At 36.0% G+C, this 21,391-nt stretch overlaps 1 protein-coding gene across 1 annotated transcript in view; it reads right to left on the reverse strand.

Annotated features, from left to right (window-relative positions):
* LOC306843964 (recombining binding protein suppressor of hairless) overlaps nt 1-21,391 on the reverse strand; it is a 51,366-nt gene that overhangs the window by 8,804 nt on the left and 21,171 nt on the right. Inside the window, exons 2-6 of the mRNA XM_079375729.1 lie at nt 15,334-15,372; nt 4,737-4,832; nt 1,760-1,925; nt 1,440-1,614; nt 1,148-1,285 (exon numbers count right to left, since the gene is read on the reverse strand). Of these exons, the coding sequence (XP_079231855.1) occupies nt 1,148-1,285; nt 1,440-1,614; nt 1,760-1,925; nt 4,737-4,832; nt 15,334-15,372 (614 nt within the window). The remainder of the gene's footprint in view (nt 1-1,147; nt 1,286-1,439; nt 1,615-1,759; nt 1,926-4,736; nt 4,833-15,333; nt 15,373-21,391) is intronic.

The following is a 21,391-nucleotide window of genomic DNA, read 5'->3' on the forward strand; positions in this document are numbered from 1 at the left end:
TCAGTGTCAATAAAACAATGGCATTTTTACATTGGCATGTATGTTTTAACATTACATCCAAATACACTTTCAGTAATAAAGAACAGAGAAATTAATTCATTATTCTTTCTTGTCAGAATTGTTGTTTGATTGACATAATAGACAGCAACAGGTCTACTGCAGGTCTTTACACCACCTAATACACAACAGTGGCAATCATGTTTTCCTAATGACAAGCTCTGCTCTGATTGGCTGGCTTTAGATAGGAGTGGAGTTGCACAGGTAGTTAATCAGTCTGCCGTGGCTGCTGTTTCTAAGGAAGAACAAGTCTTCCTTAAAAGCAAATATTTGTAATTCACAGTATTGACTCTTTAAAATAAACTGCAATTTTGTTAAGAGACATAGTTACGGTAAATAAGATTTCCCTGAGCACACCTGTATAGTCCGTTTTGCTCTTAGGTATATATAAGATTTCAGATAAACATTACACAAACTAAATGAACTTTGGGCCACTTTGTCCTTAAAACTATACCACTGAAAACTCGAGAGTCAAAAATAATGCATTATATTTATCAAAGGTGACAGTAAAGACACAAAAGACATAATATTACTCTCTCTCTCTCTATATATATATATATATATATATATATATATATATATATATATAGAGAGAGAGAGAGCGAGAGAGAGAGAGAGAGAGAGAGAGCAAATAAATTCTGTTCTTTCTATTCATCTAAGAATCCTGAAAAATATGCTCCATGGTTTTCACAAAAATATTAAGCAGCAAAACAGTTTACAACATTAATAATGATAATAAATGTTTCTTTTACACCAACTCAGCATATCAAATTTTTTTCTGAAGGATCATGAAGAATGGACTAAGGACTGCTGATAATTCAGATTGCGTCACAGTAATGAATTATATTTTAAAATATATTAGATATATAAAACAGTTGTTTTATTGTAATAATATAAAAAAAAAAAAAAAAAAAAAAATGCAGACTTGGTGAGCATAAGAGAGCTTTTAAAAACTTTTAAAAATCTTATCAACCCCAAACTTTTGAACTGTAGTGTATATCCAAGTTATGCCAGGGATTGTGTCCCTTGAACAGTTCTTTAATAATTTGGCAATCTACATTATTTCACAGAAATGTGCACAAAGACTTACAGAGGTGGATGTAGAAGGCTCCCCACTGCAGTGAGCTGGCGTGAAAGTTTCCTCCCTCTACGTGCAGGTAACGTGTACTGACCGTCTGCGAGCGAAGTCGGTTAAATAACGCCACTTTCGTTCCTGATGCTATACAGACTGCACACAAGAGAAAGAACAAACCACAGAGACTTCAGACAATGTTGTGTGAATCAAAAGCCATGTCTACTATCCCATTTCCATATCTCTTATATAGCATAGTGTCATCATTCATTCGAAAACTGTCCAACGGTCGTAAATGCAATATACTCACGGTCTGCGTTTTTGAGGGACTGTTTTTTTTTGGAAGGTTTGGAGATGACCTTGATCCTCTTGCTGAGGAAGACGCCGATGTCTGTGCTGTTCCCATAGAACATCTTCACCGACAGCATGAAGTGCTTGCGTTTGTCTGAGTCTGAGATGTACAATGTTTTGGCTGTGCAATAGTTCTGCAGGGAGGAGGCAAGATTTGTGCATTCATGAGAAAAAATGATGGGATGCTAATGGTATTGTTTTGGCTCTGTGTGCTCGGCTGAGTAGCTCGTCCTTTTTTTCTCTGCAGCACATCTGTGTGTGTGTGAGTGTGTGCATTACCTTCCCCTCTAAGTTTAGCTGCTGCATCTCCTGGTCACTGTTGCCGATTCCAATGAAGGCGCAGGGCTGAGACTCCTGCTCCGAACAGCCATCTCGCTCCATCTGCTCCCTCTTCTTCTTCCATCCACAGCCCATTAGATACACACAAGGGGGAGGACAGAAAAACCTAGACAAACACAATGCTTGACCATGAAAAACTCACTGGCATAATGTATATATATTTAGACAGAATATATTTATTTATTTAGATATCAGATAGATAGAAACAAAAAAATAAAATGCTGCTTTTGGTCAGGACTGAATGAATGAATGAATTAATTAAATGAACAAGCAAACAAATAAAATGCTGTTTTTGGGGCAGAAATGAATGAATGAATGAACAAGCAAACAAGTAAAATGCTGTTTTTGGGCTGAATGAATGAATGAATATTTCAAACAAACAAACAAAATGCTGCTTTTGGGGCAGGAATAAATGAATGAATGAATATTTTAAACATAACTGAACAAACAAGCAAATAAAATGCTGCTTTTATGAATGAATGTATGAATGAATGAATGAATGAATGAAACAAATAAGCAAGCAAACAAATAAAATGCTGCTTTTATGAATGAATGAATGTATGAATGAATGAATGAATGAAACAAATAAGCAAACAAACAAATAAAATGCTGCTTTTGGGCAGGAATGAATGAATGACTGAATGAATATTTAAAATAAATAAAATAATAAAATAATTAATTACTGAATAATAGGAAAATGACTAACTAACATGACTAGAATGACTAGAATGAAGGAATGAATGAATCAATAAATCAATGTATTTTTTAAAAGCATCTAGGCATGGCAATGAATGAATATTAAAAAAAAAAATAACATTAAATATTAATTCTATTAAATATTCAACTTCAACAGATTCTGAAAGATGTGCATTGATGACAAAATATACAATTATGAACACATCTGTTAACTGAATGAATGTACAACAAGTGGGCATTACACATCAAATGGTACATGACCAATCAGAATTTCTTCAGATCGGCACTAGGTGGCAGCACATGTGTAGTACTGATACAGCTCTCACTTTCAGGACAAACTCAAGTAACCACCATCAGATGATCAAAAACACACAAAATCCAAACCTAAGCTAACCTGAGCTCAAGGTACATTTCAGATCCCCACCAGAGTTTGAGGGCTATGTCATCTTTGCTCATCTCATGTTTATTGTGGCCTACATCAACAAAGAGATGCTAGCGCAAACAGACATCAATCAGCATGACCTTGAACGCAGACGCACTTGACATTAAAGCCATGGTCTCTGTGGGTGACGTTATCAGCTCACTGCACCTCATCTTGGAGAGATGCTCGTCTAGACATAAGGCGGGGGAATACTCATGACACAACTGCAGCTAATATCTGAAAACTGGTGCAATAAAAGGGGAATAACATCAGTTCCACATCCAGTCAAACTGAAACATGCTGTAGATATGAGTTAGGGGGCAGACCCAACCCCAATCATGTCTCACCTATATACATGACGGCCTCATTTGAACTGTTTAGCATATTCTGTACTGGTGCTTCTGAAATGAAAAAGGAAAATACAAGTCTGAAGTCTACTTTCACATCCTAATAGTGAAAGATCATGTCTTAGACTGGACCTCTAGCATAGGGAGTTTGATCTGTTTCAATTTGTCATTGACAAGATAGCAATGAATCCGCTGGTTTAATCTACCTACCTTATCACATGTAAACCCACATACAGCTAACATCATAATGCATTAGGGCATTGCTATGGGGTTAACAGAGTGTTCTGGGTTGTTTTAAGGGCTTTGCAATAGTGTCAGGATGGGGATGCTATGGTGTTTACCAGGGCGTTCCTAGAGTGTCATGGGTGGTTATCCAGGCACCACAGTGTCTTTGGTGGTTGACAGGGCATCATGGGTGATGGTTAAAGTATTGTTATGCAGTTGCTAGGGTGACATAGCTGGTTTTTAGAACACTGTTATGCAGTTGCCAGGGTGGTTGCTGGGACATTTCATGGTTTTATTGTCTACCAGGCAAAACTGTAAATCAAAATGTTAGTTCTAAAAGTAGGAGCACACCTCTCCTTAACAAACCACATGATTTAATGAACCACTTATGTTCGTAGCACATAAGGACTGGGACGAGTTAGCAACATTAAACGTAACAATTAGCTGTTTTAAAAGTCAACAGGGTCACAAGGACATGCAAAGAAGCAGAACTGGTGCAACAAGTCAAGTGCTTCACATTCATTTTCAATTGAAGCTAAATGATACACTTCCTAGTCATAAACCATCTCTGATTACAGAACACATGTATATGATTTCATGAAGCGCACACTTTTGTTCTCTCTGGCTCTCATCTGGTATTCTGTGGCTCTTGACATGTGTCCAGGTTTTGGCTGTGCTGTTCACGAATAACAGCGCTGTCTCTCTGCCAAATGAGGCCGAGCGAGCTGTAACCGCGACATCAGTTCCCCAGACACTGTTTCTCTACAGTTATCATCTTGTCTCGCTTTCTGCTGACCTTCTCTCCTTCACTTCCCTGTCTCATATCACCTCGCCTCCTAAATCATTTCTTTCCTCTTTCCTGTCATTATCTGGTTACTTTTCTTATCAGCTTCTCTCTCACTCCTTTTTTTTTATTCCTAAATGTTCTTTCCTTCTCTTGTCCTTACGGCATCCTTCCCTAAAAACCTAATTTTCCTACCTTATGGAAGAGATGTAAGGGGTTTCACATGGCCATGGGATAAGTTTATGTGCTCAAAAACAGATAGATAGAGAGCTAAGAAATGGAACACGGGTTAAAAGTGAAACTTAAATTTGCAATGCTCACAATGCAACCACCAGAGATTAAATAATAAATATGGTAAATGTTAAGCATTTACACTTGCCAAAAGGTCAAAAGTCATTTACATTTCATCTCATGAATTCCTCATAATACATAGTTGTCATTTACCTTTTTTCATTGCCGTATGATTTCTGTGCAACTTTAGCGTGTAGGATGAGCACAGTTTGGTCTCCTCGTTCCTTCAGGTAATTCCGCATGGCTTCTCTGAAATCATAAAAGGAAAAGAACCACATAAGACAGAAAATATTACTAAGCGATAGGGATTTTGATTAATTCTATAGCCAAGTATTAAAGTAAAAATTTAATAACATGCTAAATTTATTTTTTTACTTCACAAATCAACTTGGAAATTCAACTTTGCAAGTTTTGAATAGTTTTACAAGTCGACTAGTTGATAACATCCAACTCACCAACAGATATCTACCTCAAACTGAAGTGGTCTAAACAGAGTTGGTCCACATATAAATGTGAACGGGAGGAATCGTAATGCTCAATGCGGTGGCTGTAGGAGTGAAAGTCCCGCCTTATGGTTAGAAGAGCCAACCATCTGTTTGTTTACTCTAGAACGCACTTGCAAATTAGTTGGATCAGCACTTTAAGCATTATTTGAGTTGAAGGACCACAATATATGGAGACATTGTTGTCAGATTTAACCTTGAATTTAATATTACATAATTTCGACAGAATTTTTGTCCTTCCCCTTGTTGAATGGAGCTGTACTTGCATACACAATTATGGTTGCCAAGTGACCTGACTTGGACTTTGGTATAAAGTTATCGTAGATAAAACAAAAATCCATTACTGAAACAGGTAAGATTACATTTTTGATAAGTATTTTCATAAATACTGCAACTCCATACGACTTCTACTTTGCTTTTAACTCATGTGCTTTAACTCCAGTGCTACAGTTTTGAGTTTTTAAAACATCCTTGTGTTTCAGACCTGTAAAACCACTTTAGAAGTGCTATTGTAGAGGGTTCTGGTGAAAGCATGTGGTGTATGTGTGTGTGTTTCTTTAAAAGAGAAAGCTTTCTGAAGGCCTGTATGCGCTTCAAAACCCAAATCTCCCGAGCTTGACTAGAAACACAGGCCCAAGTTTGATTAGCCAATTCTCTGGTGAGTGCAACTATGTGTTGCTTGCAGAAAGCACACAAACACTGTGGCCAAAAACCTCAGCTTTCCAGCTGGGGGTCTTTAAAATAAAAAGAAGGAGAAGAGGGGGGTTAAGAAAAAGGGCAGCAATGTGTGTGTGTCAAACGGCACAAAATCTCTTCGCTCATAATCAAAGAATTTTGATTTCGTGTCAGTGTTCCAATTACCTCAGTAAACTAACGAAAAACATCCCAGCATTTGCAAATTTAATTTAGCTCGCTAAATGTGGACACTGTGGAAGTGTGATGCATTTCAAGGAAACATAAAAAAAAAAACATTGCTTCAAGGCTGTTGTTTAATATGATAACATACTTTCAACAAAATCCTAAACAGAAATATTCTGCAGGAAGATGAAAAACACTGATGTGTAACAGACCGTGTGTGTTGGATAAAAACACTCACGTAGACACTCGCACAAAAAAAACCAACAAAAAAAACGGCCCATTTGCACAGATGTCAGTGACACCTGACACGTCAAAATGCTCGGAGGGACACAGAGACGGGGTAATTGTGGGGGGCAGCTTACACACACACACATAAGCAGCTTCCCTTTGCCACGCAAATGTCTCACACACGCTCAAGTTAGACAGGCTTTTGTTATGGAAAGCAAGGGGGCCCTGTGACATGAGGGTGGGAGGGGAAGTATGAGAGGGAAGAGAGGTGAAAGGGTTGTGCTCTGACAATAATCCTTCTCCTACAAGACAAGAGACAGGCTCGATGCACCAAGACTAACAGGAGGACTAATGACTAACGCTTAAAGTAAATGTAACTTCACACACTGTCCCATTCACGTTACCAACAGCAAATCTGTACACAAGTGTGTCATTAAAAACAGAACTATGCTAATACACTGTGTTTTTCAGATTTTTGAGGAGAGTCATCTGAATGCTGTACATGAGATGAAGTACGTGTAAGAGTTTTGTAAAAAATGTTTTGTGCAGAGCACTTCCCTCAGTGCATTTCGGCATTTTGAAATCTTCGACAGAATCTTTACGCTCATTGGTTGCCGCTTCTGTAGGCATGCAAGTAGCGTAGTGTTGTTTGGAGATTTAAAAATCTAAATTAGACAGAACACACTTATTGTGCTTTACCAGCAGAATCAATGAATCAGTACCTGTATGGCTAAAAGGTCTAAAGACAAAAGGCGTGAAGACAAACATGGAGTTTTTGTTCCTTGCTACTGTTGCCTTTGGCTTGTTCAGTTGGGGTTTAAAATACAATTAAAATTTAGTAATAATATCCCAAATTATTATTGATTTGACCTCACTGACACTGTCTGATGAGAACAAAACCTGAATAATGACACTATTGTCTTCTAAAGAGCTGCTTTATAGCGGAGTTGAATTTGTTTCATAATTGATTAACTTTGCATCAATGACACTGTTATTGAACAGAACTGTATCAAGATTGAACTAATATGAGCTGAATAATCATACTATTGTAGATCTACTATACAGCTGAAACTGAAGTCTTTTCATATTTGACGAATTTTGCATCAATATTTTTACTTTACTGTTTATTAATGTGAAACAGTTTGAAATATAAAAGGATATAAGTATCGCTTTTTATTTTTATTTTATTTATTTATTTTTTTCCTTTATTTGTTTACTTTTGAAATGTTGTTGTATGCATTTGTCAATTTTATTTAATTTCTGCATTTTATTAAATGGGTGTGCATAGAGTATTTACAGAGTGTTCACTTTTAGTTTTAGTTACTTTTTCTTATTTGTAAGCTGCTTTGGATAAAAGCGCCTGCTAAATGACTAAAAGTAAATGATCAGTATTGTATAAATTGCTATATAAATGCAGGTGACAAGACTTGGCTCATACAAAAACATAGGCGTAATATATCAGTACAGCATACACCAAGTGGAAGCATTTCATGACAGAAAATCCTAGTAGTGCTGCCAAAGTTGCTTCTTTTTTGTTGGAAAGGTAATTATTAGTGCTGGGCAATTATTAACCGCAATCACATCCAAAATAAACAAAATTGTTTATCTAATATGTGTGCGTGTACTGTGTATATTTATGTATATATAAAGACACATACAGTATATATTTTGTAAATATTTATATTCATATAGTTTATATTATATATAAATATATTTAATAAACATAACATATTTTTCTTAAATATATACATGCATGTGTGTGTATTTATACATACATAAATATACACAGTACACACACATATATTATGTACACAAAAACTTTTATTATGGATGCGATTAATCGTTGCCCGGCACAAGTAATTGTTTATTTCTGTGAGTGGGGCTACCCACAGAAACAGACACCAAGTCATTGTCATGGATAGCTACAATAATAAGTAAAAAAAATTGGCAGTTTATTACAGATTATTGCTTTTCTTATGACGGTACATCTAGTTAAGACACAGTGCTTGTCTAAACATACAGTAGTTTCAGTCTTAGGCCATACGCTGTCAAATTTTTCGTCATGCTAAATGATTTTAAGAACGCCAAAGAGAAATCCTATCTGACAGGTTGAATACAGTTTTATCTAAGATCATGTATGTCAGTGAGCGTCAGGAAGCGAGGAAATATTGAACTGTGCTGAACCTCCCAGCCTCACAGGACACACACACACACGGTGAATTCCTGCAGATCTGGTGATGTCATCTTCCTCAGGCCCATGTCATCTGATACCTTTGATACTTCTAATAACCTGTCGTGTATGTGTGTGTGTGTGTTCAGAAAACGAAGACTCAGTGGCCATCTCCGACATGGATTTGGCTTATGTACTTCAGAAAGGACAGATCAAAATCTCTACTGAGCAGAGTCCTCTCCTATCCACGGATAAAATGTACCCGTTTCGCCAAATGCTAGCGAATTCCCTCAACACTGCAAAGACAAGCATGTGTGGAGCACATGAAATCAGCTGCACGTCCGATTCGTGATTACAGGCACCAAAGCAAGAACCTTCTGAGACTTTCGACATTTCCCTTCAATACTCAAGTGTTTTCACATCAAGAGGGTTCAGCTTTGATATCCGGCAACCTGACAATTCACAAAAACACCAGCAGTGTTTACAAAGCATCTCAGAAGAGAGTTTATTGATGGCCCTCACCATTTGCAGGGGTGCTGGGAAAACCATAACACATCTTCTGTTAGCATTACAATCAAAGATCTGACAGTATAGCCCTCAGCTAAATTACGTTATACCATTTGTTTCTTCAAAGCTGGGTCAACACGGTCAGTTAGTCAGCAGACCGCTGACTATAGTGAGGTTGACCGCTAAGACTCTATACATTTTTTTGGCTTTACTAAAAAATGTTTTGCCAACCATGTTTTGAATTTTGATTCAGATGCAGCTTATTAGAGAGGGTTTTAACCTGCCAACAGTGTAACTTTTAGATGGTAAAACTTTTTAAATTCATGCCCTTTTAAGCAACACCACCTCAGTCATTAAATCAGCACAAATTTTGTAACAAATTTACCACCTTCAACAATACATTTCAAGACAATTACAGTCAGATTTCATACCACCTGCTCAGAGCAATGTTCCTATTGTGCATAATCTATACACCTCCGTTTGTGTATGAGGACTATTATGCTTTTGTACAATAAAAGGTTATACTCAGTTATTTATAGTCACAGAAAGGTGCAAATGCACTAGCATTTAAATGTTTTTTTTAAATACTTCTGTTCAGCAAGAATGCATTAAATTCTGTTCTTTTGAACGTTCTATTTAAAAAAAAAAAAAAAAAAGTTTCCAGAAAAATATTCATGTTTTCAACATAATAAGAAATGTTGCTTAAGCACCAAATCAGCATATCATGTCACACTGAAGACTGGAATAATATATTATTAAGAATTAATAATACATTTTCACCATCTTACAGTTTTAGATCCAGCCTTGGGAAGCACAAAAGACATGAAACATAAAACTTTTGAAAGTTCTTGGTGGATGCAGAACAAGCCTAATTACACAAAGCTTTCCAAGATGACTAGTTGTTCTGACAACCTACTGACGACTTGATTTAGAAAATATATGCAGTTGTGTGTACGTTTCACAAATGCGATTAAGGATCAAAGATCACTTAGGATCCAAAACATAAACCACCCAAATGCTAAAGTGGAAAACATATGAGAGTAGGTTTGAGATTTATTCCATTGGCTAACATCTTATGGGGAACATGTGAACCAAACTTGGCGTTATTTATGTCATGGTTTATTGCACCTTGCAGTTATTGCGTTTATTGCTGGTAAAAGAAGGTCAGAAATAACATGCAACTCCATGCAAGCGGTCCTGGAGATCAATCGGAGTTTTCCTGCACACGCAAAGGTCTCTCACGCAATGTCAAGCCAATGGGCCATGTGACGTCATGTGCTTAAGAGAAAAACCACAGAGCTTCAGCTCTTCTGACAGCTTCCTCACGGAAAACACACATGTACTTAAAACAGTGGTGATTGATTGAGAAATTTGTAATTCAAACAGAACTGAAAGATTCAGATAGCTTAGATCCACCCGACTGAAGAGAAGAAAACCTTACTTAAAAGCATAAAATATAAAATTTAGAAACAGAAAGACATAAGTAACAACAAGCAACCACTGCATTACACAGATACACATAAACAGAAAGCCAGACACATTGGGGAGAGAAGTGGACAAGCCTTTGTGAGTCATCAGTGCTCTTCAACAGGAAGAGCTTTTGACACGCACACAAACACTGAACACGCAACAGCAAACCCGCGACAAATGCAATAATCTACATACACACATTTTAATCAGTTTCAAAACCACAGGGCATGAAAGTCAGAACACCACATTATACAAAAGACCTGAAAGAGGAAAAGTTTTAGAAAGAGAGAAACTTTACAATGGGAAGACCACAATGTGACGTGGGCTACATAAGTCAAGAACCATATTTCCTGTGATATTTCTCTTTATGTGTCATATATGTGGAATTTAATAACTAAACTCTCTAAATGAATGGCTCCTAAGCTCATGTCTCAATGCATCACTCGTCAAAAAAAAAAAGCGGAGAACATTTTTTTGAAAGGTGCGCAAGCCCGATAAGTCTGAGATAACAAGCCAAAAAAATGTTTCAATATTTTTCAGGTTTTTAACTATATACAATATATATTTTGGTAGTTGTGAATTTGCCCTGAAATGGCTTAAAAGTGGATTTTAATCACAACCAATAGGACCAGACCATGGTCCAAGCAGTAGTCAAAATGGTTAACTTATTAACTTTTAGGGTTTGGATTTACTTTTTTTTAATTATTTTTGAAAGACGTCTCTTATTCTCACAAGGCTGCATTTATTTGATCAAAATACCATACAAACAGTATTATTTTTAAAAGCATTAAAATATATTAAAAAGTTAAATATTGTAAATAAACATTATATTAAAAAACCTAGCTACGTGTACTGCGTTAGATTAACCAGGACTTGTCACATGCGCTTACATATTGTTGCTCTTTTGTTGGTTTGATTGCTTCTATTGTCCTCATTTGTAAGTCGCTTTTGATAAAAGAGTCTGCTAAATGATTAAATGTAAATGTAAGGTAAATGTCACATTTTAAACAGCAGTTGTCTATATCGAATATATATTTATAATGTAATTCTGTGCTGACGAATCTGAATTTTCAGCAGTCATTACTCTAATCTTTAATGTCACATGGTCCTTCAGAAATAATTATAATATGCCGATTAGGCGCTCAAGAAACATTTCTAATTATTACAAATGTTGAAAACAGTTGTGATGCTTAATATTTTGGGGAAACGATCATACTTTTTTTGCAGGATACTTTGATGAACAGAAAGTGCAAAAGAGCGCCATTTACATTATAAATGTCTGTCACTTTTTTATGCATCCCTGTTGAACAGTTGGCAGATACACATTTAATTTTCAATTATTTTTTATTCATCTTGCACTAAGGGACATATAGAAATTTGAGTCTAATAAAAATCTGTCTAGAATTTGCATGTCCCTATTAGTAGCAAATCATGGCTCATAGTTAAAGGTAATTTCAAATATAAATAAATAAGAATAAGACTATATCTAAAGAGATGGAGAGACAGTTCGGTCTTAAATCACTTTGGACAATAAAAAAGCAGACAGGGAGTTAACTGTAGGAGAAAAGTAAGAAAGTAGTTAAAAGAGATAAAGAAGAAAAGTATGAATGACAAACTGCTCAAGTTAGTTCATGCCCAAATTTTGCAGAATTAATAATGCTGGTAAAAACAGTTACTTGTGCCAAAGCTGCAAGTTTGAATGTGCACAAGACGAGAAGGAGAAGGTTTGTATAATACTCTGCCAGTTAATTGAGACTGTAGATGTTTAAAGAGGTTCATCTTCCTCCGGGCATGTCACATTATCTTTGGCAACGGGCTGCCAGACACACACACACACTTCATCACTTTATCCCCTAGTCATCACACCATGGTGCACATCTCATTAAAAATAGCCAATGTCTACAGAAAGCATTATCCAAATAGGTTTGACCCAAATGAATCTGACCTAAGCTGCCCCTAACCTGTGACTGAACGACACCTTAGTGAATTGTAAGCAGAACATACAAACACGCCAGTCTTTATCTAATGACACTCAGATTCACAGGATGGGGCCCAGCACAGACAGGGGCCGTGAAGCGGTGGCAATGTCCTGCCAGGGCGTGTGCTCTCTACCAGAATGCAGTCGTGCTGTAAGTTAACCGCAGGGCGTGCGGCACTGGTTGGGCGGCCAGAGCTTAACTCTCCCCTCTCTATCATTTTCCATGTCCCTCACTTCTCCACTCAAAACACGAACCGCTGACTGGAGCTGCTTCACAGAATGGGTCGTCTGAAACATTTCGTTCTATATTTCTTGGGCAAATTCTTGGCCTCTAATTTTGACTCTTCAAAAAAGGATGGATGGAGGAAAAGAACATTAAATAGACAAGAAGGGAAACGAGTGAAATAGAAAGAGGTTGGGAGAAAATAGAGCGAAACGATGGTGACAAATAGGGACAGAAGCTATGGAAAAACTCCACAGCAGTGTCGAGAGACACTAAAACTAAACCTCAGTGGCCAAATCGCATCTGATTTATATGCATCTTACTTTTTTGAAAGTTATTCAGTGGTGTAGGAATATATAAAATCTCACAAGTCTATTTTCACAAAGTTTCACAGTTTTTCTAGTTACTTACGCGAGATGACATATGTAGCCTAAAAATGAGATTTCCAATTAAAGTGCAAAACTTTAATATATTGATAACAACACACACACTCTATATTTCTGTCAAAATTACTTATAATTATTGTAATAGAATAGAATAGAATAATACTTGATAGAAATAGCAAAATGAATCATTTCTATAATGTACAAATTACATTTTCATGTTAAATTTCATGCCAAAAACGTATCATAAAAATATGGTGACAATGTTTCAGGTATGGCATATTGATGCCTTTTTAAATATTATATATATATATATATATATATATATATATATATATATATATATATATATATATATATATATATATATATATATATATATTTGCAAATATGATTAAAAGATGAATGAGACAAAACTACAGAATGTCACATTTTATTATTAGTCGTTTCAACACAATAAAAAGAACAGCACTTTTAGAGTTCATCCCACTCATTGATGTGAGCATAAGTATTGGGACAGTTGAACATAAGGCAGATATAAAAGATTAAAAGCTATTATTTAGTTGCAGATTCCTTGCGCACAATCACAGCAGTGAGTCTGTGACCCATAGACATCACCAGACTCTTGGGCTCATCCTTTGAAATACTTTTCCCAGCCTTTAATGCAGCCAATTCCAATTGTTGCTTGTTTTGGGGAGTTTCTGCCTTTACTCTCCTCTCCAGCTGGTGAAATTCATGTTCAATCGGATTTAAATCTGGAGATTGACTTGGGCAATCTAAGACTTTCCATTTCTTTGCCCTTATAAATTCCTTAACTGAACTGGTAGGGTGTTTAGGGTCATTGTCCTGATGCAATATGAAACACTTCCCAATGAATCTGGTGGCATTTTCTTGAATATTGGTAGGCAAGATGGTTTGTACCCTTCCAAATTCATTCTGCTACTGTCATCATCATACATTAAGTCATCAGTAAAGTTGAGAAGGCCTGTTCCAGAGGCAGCCATGCATGCTCATGCCATGACACCACCTCCACCATGCTTTACAGATGAGGCTATGCTTGGGATCATTTGCAGTTCCCTTTTTTTCTCCACATTTTTGCTTTCCCATCACTTAGATAAAGGTTCATCTTTGTCTCATCGGTCCATAAACACAGTTCCAAAACTCTTCTGGCTCACCTTTGTGCTTTTTTGCAAACTCCAATCTTGCCTTTATATTTTTGGTGCTGGTCAGAGGTTTGCATCTTGCTGTGTAGCATCTGTAATTGTGTGTCAAAGTCTCCTGAGGACAGTAGATTGTCAGAGCATCACCCCAGCTTGCTGGAAGTTGTTGGTGATTTTACAGACATGTCTTTTACGGTTCATTTTCACAGCTTTTATGATTTGTCTGTCATCAACTACTGTTGTTTTCTCAGCCGATCAGGTCGCTGTTGGTAGCTGGTGGTTTCCAAACTCTTGATTTGTCCATGCCCTTTGTTTTTGCTACAGCTCTAATTGACTTCCTCTTTTCTTTTAGCATCCAAATTGCTTGCTTTTCTCTCAAAGTCAGCTCCCTCATCTTCATCCTGGTTTGTGTGTGTCATCATCGAATGTAAGATTCAGAATACAGAAGTTATGGATATAACTGATACAACATATTCCCTGCTTTTAATATCTGAAGAATTAATGCAACAGGACACAGCTGATCACTTAGAAAGACCTGTGAGGCAACTGTTCCAATACTTATGCTCACATCAGATAGAGGGATGAAACTCTAAAAGTGCTGAACTTCTTAGCTGGTAAAACATCTATGTGTTGAATCACCCAATAATAAAATGTGACATTCTGTAGTTTTGTCTCATATTCATCGTTTAATCATATTTGTAAATGTCTTGACTCCACAGCCAACAGAGCAATTTTGTCTTTACTGATCCAATACTTTCGGAGGGCACTTTCTCTCTCTCTCTCTCTCTCTCTCTCTCTCTCTCTCTCTCTATATATATATATATTTTTTATATGAACAACCAAACAAAACAACTTAAAATGTAAAAAAAAACATGCTAATGTACATTACTAATGACAAAAATAAGCCAAAACAAACCCATTTAAATAAAATATAATCATATGTAATGTGACATGCAGGGACTTCTGGGAATGTCCTTTTACTGTTTCACATCATGAACTATGTGGCAAATAATAGTTTTTACTTACCAAAAATCAAACATTTTACAGTAGAATTAAATGTAACGATGTTAAAACATTTATAATTTTTCCCCAGATATGGTAAAGCAATTTGCAAAAAACAATAACTTCAGCATTTTTCATCTTTATTTTTTAAAGTGAAAACTCAAGTGCGGATAGTTCCGCTGTTGTCACTGTAGGTCATGAATTTCACATATCGCGCCTGCAGAAATGTAGGCCGTATTATATTAGCATGTGAAGGTGATAAACGTACCTCGTCAGGCGCTGTGGTTGAGGGCGCTCCCCAAACTTCCTGTGAAGAGAGAAAAACACTTTAGCAGAAATTCAACCACAATACAAACAAAAACACCATTTTAAGCACACAAATATTTGAGGGCACACCTGTGTACTATACTGTACCACTGTAACACACACAGGCCCGTTTCCCATCACTCAACGAGGGGCAAACACATTCATGCACTCAAATGTGCCGCGACGGGCAAACACACGCACCTGCCCACTATTTGAGATTAGCAGGCTTGCAGCTGTTGTAGTGACCTTGTGAGAGCACGCTCACATGACCGTGTGTACAAACACACACAGGTGGCCAAACTAAACCACTTTCCCATTCTGATTACATCTACCAGGCTAATTATCACAGGAAAGCTGTCTAACGCACAGTTTAGGGATACCTGCTGCCAAAGACGCATTGCTTTCCCTTTGACAGGGATTTAAAGGAATGTTCCGGGTTAAACGCAAGTTAAGCTCTCGCCACAGATTCTGTTGATTACCGCAGCCCTCACTTTGGAAAAACAAGCATAAATTACATTTACAGTAATAAACGTATAATGGAGGCCTACAGGGAAAGCATTCTCTGGGATTAATGTTAAAATATACAATGTTTTCAAAGTAGTCTTGTGTTAACACATACCATATAATCAATATAGTGTGATTAAATAGCTTGCTTATCTTTAACAATTATTAATCCAATATTTCAACTATTACAAAACTGATAAACTCACACAATATATGCTGGGAAATCAGAAAGAACATGATTTAAAGTACTAATTTGTACAGAGCAAACTTAAAAAACAACAACAAAAAAAACAATTTTTTGTAGGATTTACTTTGAAACCACTTTCACTCAGAAATTGATAGTAAAGTTCACAAATAACTACAATGAATTGGCAAGTAACAACACATTGAATTAGGCTAAATGTGAAAAGTAGAAAAACTGAAATGTGAAATATTCTTGTAAAATATATTCCAATCTGAAAAAAAAAAAATTATGGTAACACTTTATTTTAGGGTCTCTTAACTAGTTTATTTTTAACATGCATATTACTAGCCATTTATTAGTAGTAATTAAGCACATATTAATGCCTTATTCTACATGACCTTATTCTACATCCCTAATCCTACCCAATACCTAAACTTAACTATATTACTAACTATTAATAATCAGCAAATTAGGAATTAATTGAAGGAAAAGTTGTAGTTAATGGTGAATAAGTGTTGCCTATTCTAAAGTGGTACCAAAATTATATATATACACAAACATACAAACATTAACACCCAATCGGAATCCACCGCGCTTGAAAATTTTAAGTGGCCGATGAGTGTGTGCTTTGAATAAACAGACAATATTGTCCGCTGGTGTGGCTACTACTCTCTTTATCTTTATAGTTATCGTTCTTGGTGTGAACGGGGCTTTAGGGTTAGGGCAACTTGGAAAAATGCAGAGTTAAAAACAAAACAAAACACGAAATGAGTGCTGTCAAATGATTAATCGCATCCAAAATAAAAGTTTTTGTTTACATAATATATGTGTTTACTGTGTATATTTATTATCTATATGTAAATACACACACACAATATATATATATATATATATATATATATATATATATATATATATATAAAATATTTACTTGTATATTTATATTCATATAATTTATATATAAATATATTTAATGCATATAACATATTTTTCTTAAATATATGCATACAAGTGTTTGTATTTATATATACATAATAAATATACACAATACACACACATTTATATTATGTAAACAAACACTTTTATTTTGGATGCGATTAATCGTTTGACAGCACTGCACAAAATACACAAGTTCGCAGACTTGCAGTACGTGCATTACTGTAAACATTTTTTTTTTCTATAAACTGAATTATTTTTCAAATCATCTAAACCCATAACATTTATTTAAATAGTAAAATGATCACGATAAAGCAGAAAAGCAATTTTAAAAAACGGCCAATGATGGCCGCACATTCCCTCAGACGAGATATTTCACGTCAAGCAGACAAAGCTTTGTTTCTGCTAAATGGTTACAGTGAATTGTAGAGTAACAGATCATCAGAGTACAGTAATGTGGAACACTGATTGGATGGTTTCACTTATGCTTGTGACCTCAGACGGCAAATAATGAAAACCGTTGCCTCATTTCAGAAGAACCTGAAGTCCCGTCATGACCCCTTCTGTTTGAAGCTGTTACTATAGAGACCTCACAACTGTTATTACTTGAAATCTAACCGAATGACTATAGTGCCCAAGACAACACTGGCCCCGGTCCAATTAGTTAAGGCAATCCCAGAATGCAATGCGAAGAGCTTAGTGGAAAAAATATATAATAATTCTCCTACACAAAACAGAAAAATATTATTCAATATATCAAATAAATACATTTTTAAAAGCACAACACTCTGATGCAATATTAAGAGAAAAATAATTACTATGATTGTATCAGCACATCCCTACTCTTTAACGTTAAAAAAATGAGGTTTGTTTGATTAAGTATCTCGCCATTAGCTTGTTTGAGTGTGTTTTATTAAAGCAAACACAGGCCACAGGAGCTCTGCTGTGGGGTTGTGCCCGTGGCGTAGTCTTTACGGTACAGCTGATCCCCAGGGGTCCGTGCTAAACTGACAGCAGCCTTGAGGCCAAAGCTGAGAGGAGACAGAGACTGTGGAGGGTTTAAAATAGAAGAAGAGAGAAAAATCGATGGCTGGAGCTTCCTGATCCAACCCCATTGAACCTGAGGGAGTTACAGGAAGATCTCAAATCAAGTCACGCTGCCAATGCCACGAGACCGGAGAAGACCACCACAGACTGAGAGAGGACACTACAATAACAGCTGAACAAAAATACATTTCTCTGAAAAAAAGCTGTGTATAAGAAAAACAAAGCATTACAAAATATTAATTCGGGAACACTTTAGTATGAGGACCAATTCTCACAATTAACTAGTAGCTTATTAGCACATATTGGCTGTTTATTTGTACTTATAAAGCACATATTCTGCAGGACCATATTCTACATGCCTATTCCTACCCAATACCTCATCTTAATATATCTACTTAACTAACTATTAAGGAGCAAATTATGGGTTCATTCAGGCAAGTGTCATAGTTAATGGTCTGTTAATGGCGAGAATGGACCTTAAAATAAAGTAGGACCATTAATCCCCCCCCCCCTTGATGTTGTAATTGCGATTCATTTCAATTAATTTCTTTTAGTAAACATCCACAGCAAGTAGAGATATGTGCTCCTGAATTACAGGAATTTTGAATTACCATTCAATAGTCTGGAGAGAGCAAGATTTGTTTTTAAAGAAATTAATACTTTTATTATGCAAGAGCACATTAAATTGATCAAAAAGTGACAGCAAATACATATATTTTATATTTTATAATGTTATATGATTTCCTTTTAAAATAAACGGCATTATTCAAAATTACTATTTATCAAGAAATCCTGAAAAATATTAATATTTCCACAAAATATTACACAGCTGTTTTCAACACTGATAAAAATTAGGGCACCAAATCAGGATAGTATGGTTTCTGAAGGATCATGTGACAATGAAGACTAGAATATGGCTGCTGAAAATTCTGCGTTATGACAGGAATACGAAATATATTCAAATAGAAAAGTTATTTTAAACTGTAATAATTGTATTTTTTGATCAAATAAATGCAGCTTTGCTCATTAGAGACTTTTCTCTCAAAAACTTATTTTATTAAAGTATCTTACACACCCCAAACATTTAAGCAACAGTATGTATTTTTCACATCAATCTAAATTTAATACAGCGATTTTAGTGACCAGTGGGCACATATGATATGTCTTTATGGAATGTGCCAAGTGAACTGAGTAAATACACAAAAAAAGCAGTTTATATTAAACATGAAACAGTATCCATCAAGTTTCAAAAGTTCTCTTCCTAAAGCTGTCTACTTATTAAAACATGTGTATTCACCCCCCCAAAAAAGTGAAAAAAGCGACAACCGCTTTAGCAGCCTGCAGGCTTAAATGTGTTAATCGTGGCAGCCATAATTGTAATCTCATTTAACAGACAATTAATCGATCAGCCCCACTTTCTGAATATATAAAAAAGATTTGTTGGAAACTCATCTTGGAACATTCTGAATTGAAGCACAAGTGCAAGCCTGCAAACTTGTTACAACTTGACTGAATACCCGTATCCTGACTCGACAATTGCTGTGTTGTAATACATAATCAGAGAAATTAGTTGTCTTATTTATTTGTAGACAAACAGCAAAGCTTGTTCTCAAATCTGGTAGAACACAAAAGGTCATTGCACTTTAATGAGTGAGGGAACACTGGAAAGAAAGCGAGGGGAAGAGTGAAAAGACGACAGACAGGGCTGGAATTAGGGGAAGGGAGAAGAGGAAGATAAGAAAGAGACAAAAAAGCAATTAAAAGAGAAGAAAAAAAGAGGACCAGGGGCTCAGCAGAAAGATAAAATAGAAAAGAGAGAAAGAGAGTGAGTGAGTGAGTATGTGTGTGTGCGCTAGTAGAATAATTATAGAGCTGTAGATCAATAAGGTTCCCACAGTGAAGTGCTGATGTTTGAGAGGATAATGGATACCAGCTCGCTTCAAGCACATGCTGCTACTACACAAACCCCACAATCAGGGGCCCATCTGGGGCCCACACCAGCCGCCTGCCCTGGATCTTCAGTGCAGAGCCCAATTAACAGGGATTTTTCTTTTGGCCCTCTCTTCTTCCATTTCTACTCGCCTCGCCACAAGAAAGAACAAATGTACATTTCTATAACTATCGGAAAAATGCTTCTTTTTATCCCATAAACAAATAATTGATTTTAAATTTGCGATGAGAGCTGGATATTTAACAGATATAATGTAACATATAACATTTATCATATAAATAACACAGATATTGCTTGTAAATTCCATAAGCAAAGAAACAGCAACCACGTGGAATGTGAAATTTTGAAGTAGAAAAACACTCAATAATCTTTGTTTTATTTACAACTCAGAAAATTTTTTATTTATACACTGCATAAACTCACTGAAAAACTTCAAAAGCACTTTTGCTGGAGACTTATTCACAATTTCAAGCAATGTTCCTCATGTCCGCCAGCTAATGTTATCTTGGTGGCATTATCTTGTTTTGCATCAGCAGAATTCACAAAACAACCTTCAAAACCAAACTTTGCAAAGCACAAAAATAGTAGCACATGATCAACAGGATGAATGTAAGATCATTGGAACACAGTAACATAAGAACCGGCCCTTTTGTCAACCGCTCTGAAGCTCTGTTACACCAGCCCTGGGCCATCGGGCCATTCTTACTCTGAAATATCTGTCACACGACACTTTCCCTTCCCATCAAATTATTTTAAATTCCATGCTGTTCATTTAGTGGAATATATTAAAAATGCACAAACCAAACCCAAGTGAGGGGTCGACGGGAAGCGACTTTTATTCAGATTCTTCTAAACCACTGCATTGTGCTCCATTTATATTTTCCCTTTAGCGGTCCAGGCATGTGGCATTACAAATCAACATAAAACACTATTCACAACACATTTTACTTTTGGAAAATAAACTAAATGTAAGGCATGGCTTGATTTTATCCACTGGGAAGTGACTGAATGGTGAAAAGTAGGCGCTCTGTATCAGAACACAGCCAGATCTGCATGAAGGACGTGGAAGCTTAAGGTCAAGTTCACCCTTGAGAGCATCTTGATGTATCCCAGAGGTAATGTGTCTGAATAAATCTATCATTATTTGCTGCTATTGCTGTAAACTTTATGATTTCAGCAGGAAAAGGAATAGCAAAGACCTTTCAGAGGCAGAGCAAGTAATTATATTCTGATGAAAGATTACAAAGAATACCTTTTTTCTTTCGAATAACGTAATAAATCGCACAATAAGACCAGGAATATGTGTTGTGACTGTAACTGAGTCCATTTTTATTTCACGTTGACTTTAAAGTTGCATTTGTACAGAGCAATAAAATTGAAGCATGTTTTCATTTGACA

Source organism: Barbus barbus, assembly GCF_936440315.1.
Source record: "Barbus barbus genome assembly, chromosome: 2".
Lineage (NCBI taxonomy): Eukaryota > Metazoa > Chordata > Actinopteri > Cypriniformes > Cyprinidae > Barbus > Barbus barbus.